Source organism: Galeopterus variegatus, unplaced genomic scaffold (genome assembly GCF_000696425.1).
Source record: "Galeopterus variegatus unplaced genomic scaffold, G_variegatus-3.0.2 Scaffold1292, whole genome shotgun sequence".
NCBI classification, from domain to species: domain Eukaryota; kingdom Metazoa; phylum Chordata; class Mammalia; order Dermoptera; family Cynocephalidae; genus Galeopterus; species Galeopterus variegatus.
This window is the reverse complement of record NW_007727403.1, coordinates 321,858-333,982: the sequence shown is the minus strand read 5'-3', so window position 1 is coordinate 333,982 and position 12,125 is coordinate 321,858. Positions and strand designations below refer to the sequence as shown.

Here is a 12,125-nt window from a genome sequence, read left to right as displayed (position 1 = left end):
TTTTTGTCTTTTGTCTTTTTTCCGTGTCCGGCAACGGATTGCAACCCTCAGTGTTGCCCCCATACCGGACCGGGACCGGCAACGGGATCGCAAGCCTCGGCGTTTCTCCCACGCCTCGCTCAGCCAGTGAGCGGGAGCCAGTCTGCACGTGGGATCCGAACCCTCGGACGGGAGCGCCGCTGCGCTTCCCAAGCGGCGCACTATCCAGTGCGCCACCGAAAATTTCATTTCTTTTTTTTTTTTTGACCGGTAAGGGGATCACCACCCTCGGCACGGTGCGGTGCGGTCTGCACCACACTCAGCCAGTGAGCTCACCAGCCATCCCCATATAGGATCCGAACCCGCGGCCTCAGCGCTACCAGCACCGCACTCTCCCAAGTGAGCCACGGGGCTGGCCCTTCAAGCCTTTTTTAAAAATACTTTTTTATCCTAAAATAACTAGAATCTTATTTCTGTTTTCAGATACTAAGATATTTAGATTATATAAGGTAAATCATGTTTGGCTATCTGATCACATAGCTATGAATGAGCATGAGAGAATTGACTTCTATAAATCTTTCTTTATGCTCTTATATTTTAAGTCACTGAGCAAAGTATTTTTCCCGTATAAATTCAAATTATTCTACTTCTAGTTTTATATGTGAAAAACAAATGAAATCTGATATGTCTAATAGGGTTAACCTATATTCTTTGCTATAATAGTGGTACTGTAAATATTAAACCTTTCTTATAACTTTTTAGGCACAAAAATCTCAAACCAAGAAATGCTGGACAGCAAGGACAGGCACCATCTCTAGGTCAGCAACAACAAGTACTTCCTAAGCACAAGACCAATGAGAAGCAAGAAAAGAGTGAAAAGCCACAGAAACGCCCCTTGACTCCTTTTCACCATCGTGTATCTGTTAGCGATGATGTTGGCATGGACACAGATTCAGCCAGCCAAAGACTTGTGATCTCTGCTCCAGACAGTCAAGTGAGATTTTCAAACATCCGAACTAATGATGTAGCAAAGACTCCTCAGATGCATGGCAATGAAATGGCAAATTCACCTCAACCACCCCCACTTAGTCCTCACCCATGTGATGTGGTTGATGAAGGAGTGACTAAAACACCTTCAACTCCTCAGAGTCAACATTTTTATCAAATGCCAACACCGGATCCCTTGGTTCCTTCTAAACCGATGGAAGATAGGATAGACAGTTTGTCTCAGTCTTTCCCATCTCAGTTCCAGGAAGCTGTAGAACCTACCATATATGTTGGTACAGCAGTAAACTTGGAAGAAGATGAAGCTAATATAGCCTGGAAGTATTACAAGGTCCCAAAGAAAAAAGATGTAGAGTTCTTACCACCTCAACTTCCAAGTGATAAATTCAAGGATGATCCAGTTGGACCTTTTGGACAGGAAAGTGTAACATCAGTTACAGAGTATGTATTTTTTTTTAATAGTCACTATTATAATTTAAGGATGGAAGTGATATAAGTTCGTAATACTAGGACTCCAGGACTGGTTTCAGGATAGAATTTGCAAAAATAAATCCTTTGAGTATTAATTTTGCATAATTTCTTTACTGTGTTTTTTCCCTCAGGGAACCTCTATTATGTAATACTTTAGCCACAAAAAATTGGAGAAAATAATATATAAACACATAGGTGTCCATCAACCAATTTAAGGATTTTGCATACAGTTAGAACTCCTGAATGTATTTTTCTTTCTTTCTTTCTTTCTTTTTTTTTTTTTAAAGATGACCAATAAGGGGATCTTAACCCTTGACTTGATGTTGTCAGCACCACACTCTCCAAAGTGAGCTAACCAGACATCCCTATATAGGGATCCGAACCCGTGGCCTTGGTGTTATCAGCACCACACTCTCCCAAATGAGCCATGGGCCAGCCCTCCTGTGTGTATTTTTCTTCCTCCGTTCTTCCTTCCACTGTCGTGAATTTGGTACTTATTTCTATACATGTTTTTATACACGTAGCTCTAGTTAATTCATTTTAATTGCTTTATGGTATTTTCTTCTTATGAATATACCATAATTTACTTATCTACTCTTGAAGATGGATATGCTGGTTATTTTCAATTTTTCGCAATGACAAAGGATGTAGCAGTGAACTTTTTTTTGTATACATTTCCTTGTGTACTTGTATAAGAATTCCCCTAGGGAAGTACATCTGAAAGTGGAACTGCTGGGCCATGAGGTATGGAAGTTGCTCTCCAAACAACTGGTATACACCCTCAACCAGCAGAGTATGAGAATGACTGTTGCTCTGTGTTTTCCTCAATACCTGATATTATGAGATGTTTAATTTGGCTAATCTGCTGCATGCAAAATAGCATCTCATTGTCTTAATACATGTTTTCCAGATTACTAGTGAGGTTAAGCATCATTTAAAATGTTTATTGGACATTTAGATTTCCTCTTCTGTGAATTGCCTGTTCATCATATTTTTTAGTCCATTTTTCTTTTCTCTTTTTTTCTGATGTATTCTTTGCATCTTCTGGGTATTAATCCTGTATTAGGTGTATGTTCTATAATTATCTTCCTTCATCCGTTGCCTTCTTTGTCCACTTTATTTATGGCAAACTCTGGACAGAAGGCGGCTTTTTTTCAGGTCTCCCTTTACTTTCTATGTTGTTCTGAATACATTTAGTCTGTCTGATGAGCCTTTTGCACTTTTATCTGTAAGTTTTTCTAAACGGTGAAAAGCAACCAACAAAACACCATTATTTGCATTAGAACTGTCTCCCTTTTTATTAGTGCAAGGCCAAGTAGTGTGCAAAGATTATATTTTCCTTCTCTATCAGTTCATTGTCAATGAATTATTCTTTCTTATTACTTTAAATGCTATTCATAGGTTAAATACTTAGACTTTATTTCTTAAAATGTTGCATTTGTGTTTTTTCTATTAATATAACTATTATATGGAATTTATTACTTTCCTATCAAATTTCTTTTATAATTTGGACCAGTTGCTTTCTAGATTTGTTCTGAGAGAGTGTATGGGAGATAAATTTGACATCCTTGCATTTCTGAAAATGACTTGATTTTTGCCCGTTATACTTGCATTCATAATTTGGCTATGTATTGGATTCTTAGTTGAAAATCATTTTCCTGCAGAACTCTTAGGCATTGCTTTACTGTCTTCTAGTATGAAATGAGCAGTACCAGTCACATTCTTGCTTACTTCCTTTAGCTTTAGAATTTTGAAATTTTGGAGAATATGTATAGGTACGGTAATCATTTTTTCAGTCCTGTGCTGTGCACTTGAAGGACTTGCTCAATTTTTGTGGGGTGGGTGGGTAAGAGGCGGGAATGGCTGGAACAGGGATCTGAACCCTTGACCTTGGTCTTATAATTTTATTTTATTTTATTATTATTTTTTTTGCTCATGCAATTTACAGTCTTTTTTTTGTCCTGCCATTGGGTAATTCTCTTTTTCTTGGATAATATCATCTTCACTTTTTTGTATTCTCTTTGGAACTTCTGTGATTCAAATGGTAAGCCTTCTGTATTTTTTTTAATCTCATTTTCCATCTGTCTTTTTTGCTGTATTCTGAGGGGATTCCTCAACTTTCTCGTAGCTCTTTCTTGAATCTTTTTTTGTTTCTCATGTTTTTTTAAAATTTCTAAACTCTGATTTTTTTTTTTTTTTTTTTAAATAACATCCCTTCTTGTTTAAAGTTATGTGATTTTTTTTTGTTCTCTCTAGAAATACTTTATTTTGGTCTTCATACTCTGTCATTATATTTCTGATAATTATTATTTTGTCTATACACATTTCAGAGTCAGGTTGATTGGAAATTTTGTTTATAGGTAGAGCTTGTTGATTGGTAAGCCTTGCTCATTCAATAAATATTTTTGTATATACTATGTGTCAGTGTCAGACACTTTGCTTTATAATAACTGGGTAGGGAATTTTTGGAGGAGGGGGAAAATCATCCCTAAAATTTCAGAATGAAGAATATGTTAGATTTTGTTTTCATTGGTAGTTTATTCATTTCTCTAAGAAGGAACACTTCCTGTTGCCTCATTTTCAGCTCTTTTTTTCATGTCTGTCTAGATAAGTCCAGATTTTTTCTGACTTTTCTAGGCAATTTGACTCTCCTGTTGTTTACATAGTTTGCCTATAGTCCCCTCTTACGTATTATGACTATGAACTTTCTCAGTGTTTCATCTGATTTTGAGCTTCTCTGAGATTTAGGGAAATGTCTGGTCCATTTTTTTTTTATTTTTATTTACTTATTTTTTTTCTGACTGGTAAGGGGATCGCAACCCTTGGCACAGTGTGGTCTGCACCACGCTCAGCCAGTGAGCGCACCGGCCATCCCTATATAGGATCCAAACCCGCTGCCTTGGTGCTACTAGCGCCACACTCTCCTGCTTGAGCCACGAGGCCGGCCCTGTCTGGTCCATTTATAGCCTCTCATTTTCCCTGCCGTTAGAGTTTTATTCTCTTTTAAAATTCCTTTATTGTCTTTTTAGCAGTCAAACCCTTGTGCTTCATCTAGCATTCTGAATGTAAGCATTCTAGTATGACTTGATTTTTGATTAAAAATAATCTGGATTTTAAATTGAGGGGGACTTCAGGATATTCTTATGGTTGTGGAAGACACTAGCTTATTTAATACTCAGTGGGTCTCTTGAAAACAAATGATGTCCTGGAAACAAGTTTTAAAAGATCTCAATCTTGGGCCGGCCCGGTGGCGCACTGGATAGTGCGCCGCTTGGGAAGCGCAGCGGCGCTCCCGCCCGAGGGGTCGGATCCCACATACAGACCGGTTCCCGCTCACTGGCTGAGCGAGGCGTGGGAGCAACACTAAGGGTTGCAATCCGTTGCCGGACACGGAAAAAGACAAAAGACAAAAAAAAAGAAAAAGATCTCAATCTGGGGCCGGCCCGGCGGCGCACTGGATAGTGCGCCGCTTGGGAAGCGCAGCGGCGCTCCCGCCCGAGGGGTCGGATCCCACATACAGACCGGTTCCCGCTCACTGGCTGAGCGAGGCGTGGGAGCAACACTAAGGGTTGCAATCCGTTGCCGGACACGGAAAAAGACAAAAGACAAAAAAAAAGAAAAAGATCTCAATCTGGGGCCGGCCCGGCGGCGCACTGGATAGTGCGCCGCTTGGGAAGCGCAGCGGCGCTCCCGCCCGAGGGGTCGGATCCCACATACAGACCGGTTCCCGCTCACTGGCTGAGCGAGGCGTGGGAGCAACACTAAGGGTTGCAATCCGTTGCCGGACACGGAAAAAGACAAAAGACAAAAAAAAAAAAAAAAGAAAAAGATCTCAATCTTATTTGTGCTAAATGTAGTATAAAAGTCTTATGCCAGCCTTAGCTCTAGCCTGAAACTTGTTTCTGTACTTCAGAGTGATCACTGTGAGTTAAATATTATATTAGTCTTTTGCTTCAGTCCCTTCAGTAGTTTTGCTTTACACTTAGAATAAAATCCCAAACCTTTCTCCTGATGTGTAAGACGATACATTGTCTCCTGCCTAGCTAGTTCTTCACCTTTACCTACTACTGTCCTATTTGCTTCCTGATTTAGCCACACCAGCTTTCTTGATATTCCTTCAAAAAGCCAAGCTCATTCTTCCTGGCTTTTAGAATTGCATTACAACGAGGAGGGAACTACTCACCCTTTCTTGCCGTTCAGACCTGCTTAAAATTCACCTTCTCAAGAGGGGTTTTTACTGACCATTCTATCTAAACTGTGGTCTTGCTTCTCTCCCCTAAATCACTTCGTATTCTGTATGTGGCTTTTAATTTCTCTTTTGCATGTATCATTATCTGAAATTATATTATGTATTTGTTAATGATATTTTCCTAAATAGAATGTAAGCTGTATGAGGGTAAGGACTTTTTTACTGCTATGTTCCTCTAGCACACACACACACACACATCCCCTAGAATAATCCTAGGCACATAGAAGAAATTCAGCAAAGTTTGGATGAATGAAATGACAGTATGGCCCTGCCCCTAGAATGCTTTAGTGTTTTAAAACTTGTTTTCTTTCCAGGTTATATTTTCTTATTTAATGTAAGTAAAAATGTGGTGGTATGAATAATTTCAGTTTTAAAAACTTAAGAGTGTGTTTTTATGGGCACATCATATTTATAAAATGTAAGAATTCTAAGCCATATCTTTAAATAAGTGCATTGGCTGTTCATGTGTATGAATATCTGTAAGTGAAATGAATTCTCTTAGAAGTTAATACAGCCTAACCTTAGAATCTGTTTTAAAATTATTTGACATTTTTCTCATTGAATAAGAATGAGAAGGAAGAAGCATAATGTAGAAAAGTAGTGTGCAGGGTAGAGTCGTGCTGGATCATGATTATGTAAGTTCAGGAAATAACATGCTTCTACTTCTGCTTATTCCTGGCCACCATTCTGCCTCATAGAAAAGAAAAAAAATGATTGAATAAAAGGGTTTAAAAAAAAAAAGATGTCTTTTTAAAAAAAATATTATGTCTCATGTGAATATTGTTTTGGTTATGCTAGTTACTAAAATGTGTTTTGTGTCACAATTCACTTTTAGGTATAAGCCTTATTTTTGTAGTGTAATAGGAGATTAGTAGATATGGTAAATATCTTAAAAGGTCAACCATCAGAGGCTTAGCTGCTTTTGAACTAAGGAACATTTATAGAATATAATTTTTCTATATTTGGTAGGTGAGAAGTTTTGTCTTTTTTTTTTTTTTTAAATATTTTAATCATCTGGATGATTCTGTCCTTTTCCTGAAATTATTGTTCTGTGGCATTATTCTTAACTGTGGCTATTTCCTATCCTCCCAGCCCCATCTCCAGGTAACATTTGGCAATATCTAGAGACATTTTTGGTTGTCACAGCTAGGGGTGTGCTACTGGCATCTGGCAGGTAGAGGCCAGAGATGCTGCTAAATATCTTAGAATGCACAGGATACTCTCCCACAACAAAGGATTATCCAGCCCAAAACATTAATAGCATCCAGGTGCTTTAATGTATAACTTTTAACAGAAATTTGAACTCTAGAATAATAATTATTAAATTAGATAGACCAAATGTGTTTACTGGTAAGCTTCATTAGGAAGACACCCCCCCATACTATTTTAGTCCCACCAAACCATAGTAGAATACTTGACATGGTATTCAGTGTTTGTATTATGCTGAAACAAAAGTGGGGTTTTTTTGTTTGTTTTTTACCCCTCATAGTAAAAACGATCTTGCTGGAATAACTTGGTTAATTCAGTACCTGCTATTAGTATTGCTTGAAATGTGATATCATGAGGATCAAAAGAATAGTCATCTCCTTATAGAAAGTGGCAAAGCCAATTGGCAGAGTCAGATGACGTCCCCCGCCATTAAAATAAATTCTGTTAATTACTGTTCTCTTGATGGCATTTAAAATAACCTCCTTAAATTCTTTATTGAAGCACTTATGGTTTTAAAGATGTAATATGATCAAGCACCTTTCTAGTCATAGAGTAGTCTGTTCAGAAGCCAAGTTTGTTTTATGTCAATAAATTTATGAATTCATATTACCCAGTTATTGTAAATTTATATTATCTTTTTCTGCACTTTGAGTTTTGAAAGTGTATTTAAATATGTAGCAGTTAATTTTAATGAAATTAATTAGAGAGCTGTTCCAGGTTTTCTGCATTCTGTCTCCTTTAAGAATATTTTCTTTTTTAATTCATGTTCTTCAGATACAATTTTCTTTATCTTTGAATAAAGTTCAAGTTTCTCTTATATGCAAGATGCTGTGAGGCACTGTTGGGGTATAGAATAAATTCATTCTTGGCCCTAACTGAAATTATGGTCTAATGGAAAATAACATTAAATTCTCTGATAGAGGTATAAATAAAATACAGTAGGGATGCAATGCCACAGAGTGGGGAATAATTTAATTCCAGTTATGGAGATCCAGAAGCTTTATGTAGTTTGGTAGAGATAAATTATAGGAGTGCTGTTTAGTAGTTTGGTATATCATGATGTGAAATGAGACCTGTAAAGTGGGGTAGGGCTATAGGATAGAATAGCAGAGTATTGTTTGTAAGTTTATATATTATCCTTGAGATGACGGGACTGTTGCAAGTTTTTGAGCAAGATAAAATAACAAGGTTTTGGAAAATAAGGATTTTGGAAAAATTAACCAAGTAACGTATTGAAAGAGTGTTTGAAATGAAGATATACATAGTTATGAAAGGAGATCAGTTTGGACATTTGTTTGAACAGTTCAAACTGAAAGTGATAAAGGGCTCTCATTAGGAAACTCAAACAGATAACAAGCAGGGGTACTACCGATGCTATGGACTAGACTCGAGAACTTTGCAGCCAGTTGAATAGTAGAGGAATAACAGGAGAGTTAAAGTGTATTTATCTCATGAGATGGAAAGATGAAGGACGGGTTTTTACCCATTTTAGGCTAAATCTTACCGAACTTCATTTTTATGATTTTTTAAAAAGTAGCTCTTCAAAATAGAAATGCTTGAAATAATTATTGATATGCCTTATGAAGTAAGGTCTTGCTAAATAATTAAAGTTTGGCTAAGTAATTATGGCATATCCACTTTAAAAAGCAAAGGAAATCTGAAGATGGGTTATGAAGTTTAGGAACAAGGTACATGGTGAATATATATACATGGGTGGGTATGTGCATGGTTTGTTTTTTTTTCCATCTAATTAGATACTATAGTTAATCCATGTTATCTTGAAGGAGTGGGATTGAGATACTGATACTTTCCATCTATGTCTTTCAGTACTTTATGACTTTAGCTATGTGCATGTAATACATGTACACTGTAAATATATGAATTCATCTTGAAGTGCCCACTTAGAGAGATATTCCATCAGGCAGTTGGGATCATGTGTCTGAAGCTAAAGAGAGGGAACTATTAACCCTGTTAGAGTAGATATAGAATGCAAAGGGCAAGGATGCAGAACTAGTTTCTTTATAATAGTTGACTTTTATAGGTGTGCACCTTCATAGAAGATGGTGGTAGGAGGAGAAATTTAGAGCTTTGGTTTATTTATGTTAAGTGAAAATTCGTTTTCCATTTGGTATAAATAAATGTTTTTCACTGATTGCTGTTGAAAGGTGGCACTATGCTTCCATAATAGTGGGTAAATGAAAGAAAGCAATATTCCTGATTTTTCTGTTCAGCAGGTTTAGGTGATCATGGCTACCTAACTAGTACAGAGTAATAAAATTCATCTCTTCTAAGTACCTTCCTTATTCTTAGACTTCATTGTACAGCAATTTATGCCTAATTTTTAAAAATTGTCTTTGTTAAAGTAAAATTCCTTCTCTAACTTTAGAATTTACTTAGGGGAGGGAGGAGATGGCAGAGGAGCATAGAGGATATGCACACACTTCTGGCAAATTTCTTTTTGTCTCTATTTTTAGTTTCTCTATTAGTTAATAATAGCATCAATTTCAGAACAGAGGCTAAGGACCTTATAAGTTTTGAAGATAGCAAAATTTTTGCCAAGAAATATTACTGTTTATATCTTTTTTCAAGGGTTTAGCTCTTAGTTTTAGTAGAACTTGTAGTTACTTAAAATAGTCTGCTATTCTTATTCAGAGGAAAACCATTCTAAATCCTGAGCAAGGAAAGAATTGTACTTGAGCATAGTTTTTCCCATGTTTGTTCTATAGTCAAGATATATCAGGATATCTTAACCATGAGGTTCATCAATGAAAATAGCTCCTATGTTGTATTAGTGATATACCAGATTTTTATTGTATGTATATAGTTATATTCTTTGATCTATAAAAGGTAATTTTGATTGCTTTTGTTTGATAGGAGTCTGTGATGAAATAAACTTGTTTCAATTTGTCTGTACTTTAAGTCCTTTGAGTAAGTGTTCTATATTTACTATTTTATTTTAATGCAATAAAGCTATACTTTTTAGCTTGACTCAGTTTAAGGATTTATTCTGAATATGGTATATGGTACTAGAAAAAGTATCATTTTAAAAAAAAGGAGGGGGGATTTTGAGATTTATTAAACTCATTTGTTCCTTAACATTTCTTTCTATAATTGTCAATCCTAAAATATTGTCATATCTTGTCTGAAAGAATTTTTATGGAATAAAGGCATAAAAGCATATGCTACCATAAGCCATGTTTGATTCTATATGAGTACATTTTAGGATAGTATGTTATTGTCATAGTGAAAGGAAGGAGATGCAATTAATGAATAATATAAAAGTAATTTAAATTTGTTTGGGGCTTTGCAATGCTTTCTATTCATGACTGTACTCCATCCTCTTCTAGTTTATCTGTGTTTAGCTTTATATCTAATTGAAACTACCTCTGCAGTTAATTATTTGGCTGTATGTGAAAGTTCCTTTTAGGAAAGGAGAGGTGTTGTTCCTATTCACAAAAGTGTATGTGTACTATATAATTGGATAGTGACAAAATGATAATTTGGGTTTTTAATCTGGCATCTCTTAAATATCACAACTTTTATTTCTATTTTTTGTCAGCTTTAAATATAGAAGAATGTGTAATGTAAATGATTTATATTTTTAAATTTATTGTGACGTGATACCCTTGATATTATTGACTACATTTAAATTCTTTGCATATCCCAATGTCTGTGAGAACAATTCAATAAAATAACAAAAATTCGTCTTTAGGCAATGCATTTGCTTTACTCATTTTTATTCTTAATAGAGTCCTGTGCAGTAGGATTGGTCCTTTTGATAATATTACTGCACACTAGTGTAGCAACTACCTGTGTAAACAGTGTGGCAGTTTTTATGCTTCTACCAGAGAACAACTTAATATGAAAAACAATTGTTTTTTCACCTCTATACAAAGCAGTAGTTTCTTTAATGCTGGAGGTGAGGATATTTCTTATATTCTCTTCTCTATGAATAGTTATTTGAGTGTTAATACTTAAAATCTTTCCAGGCCTAACTTTGCCACAATCTGACCTTAGCAAACCACCATTTCTACATAATTTTCACATAAAAGTCAGAGAGAATACCTTCCATTTCCTATCTTATGAGGTTTTTTTAAGTATTAAATAAGAAAGTACACGTCAAAATAGATTGAAATACTGTTCTGAAAGATTTATGTTAGTGAATATATATGGTAGACAATTCAGCCAGCAATTATTTAGGGTGTAATGTGGTGAGGTACAAAGCTACTCTTAAGAAAATAAATTTTCATCTGTTTATAGAACTATTCTAATGATTAATTGTAAAATATATCCCCACTGATAGTTGTGTTAGCACTATGTTCCCATGGAAGAAAATTTTTGTAGGCTTGGGATTTTAGTTTATGGGATAAATCTGGAGCATATTTGGAATAGTAATGATATATGTTTGAACATGTGATAGCATGTTCAGAAAATGTCAATTTTTGTTTTGACAGTATCTGTTTCTCCCTTAGTTTATAGGGGACAGAGTACACTGCTGGTGCTAGGATTTAGTGAATAGATTAATGAGATACGATATCTCTGCCATTCAAAGAATTTACAAACTGGCAAGTACCTTTATTGCTCCCAAACTTTTTATCTCTTACATCTAGTGAGTTTGTCTCAATACTCAGAACAGATAGGCACTGGCATTAGTACTTTCAAGTATGTAAAAATGGTTTATTTCAAAGTGTAAGATATTGTATTTTAGGATTTTTAATGCAAAAACATCTCAATCCTGTGTGGCTTTTAAATTTTATTTATTCATTAGCAAGTATTTATTAAACACCTATTATGTGCCAGGCACTCTTTAGACATCTGAGCTAATTCAATGAACAAAGACAAGATTCCTTTCCTTGTGTGGCTTATATTCTTGTGGAAGTGACAGTCAACTATAAACATAGTAAAAAAATTAGTGCTGTAGGGGGGAAATAGTGCAGGGTAAGGGGGATCAGTGCTGAAGTAGGAAGGCATATTGCAGTTTTAAATAAGGTAGTCAGGATAAGGTCTCATAGAGAAGGTGGCATTTAAACAAAGACTTAAAGGAAGTGAGGGAGTCGGCCATGCAGACATTTGGAGGAAGAATGTTTCAAGCAAAGGGAACTGCCAGGATTGTGTCTGGCCTGTTTGAGGAACACCAAGGAAGCCCTCAGAAGCAGTATGAATGGGGGGGGGGGGGGCACTAGAATAGTAGAAGATGAAGTTGGAGAGAAAA

General features: G+C 35.9%; 1 protein-coding gene across 2 annotated transcripts in view; it reads left to right on the top strand.

Annotated features, from left to right (window-relative positions):
• Positions 1-12,125, top strand: part of MED13 (mediator complex subunit 13) — a 98,801-nt gene that overhangs the window by 38,994 nt on the left and 47,682 nt on the right. For both annotated transcript variants that reach the window (XM_008576121.1, XM_008576119.1), the window contains exon 9: positions 742-1,425. In XM_008576121.1, coding sequence (XP_008574343.1) covers positions 742-1,425 — 684 coding nt within the window. The remainder of the gene's footprint in view (positions 1-741; positions 1,426-12,125) is intronic.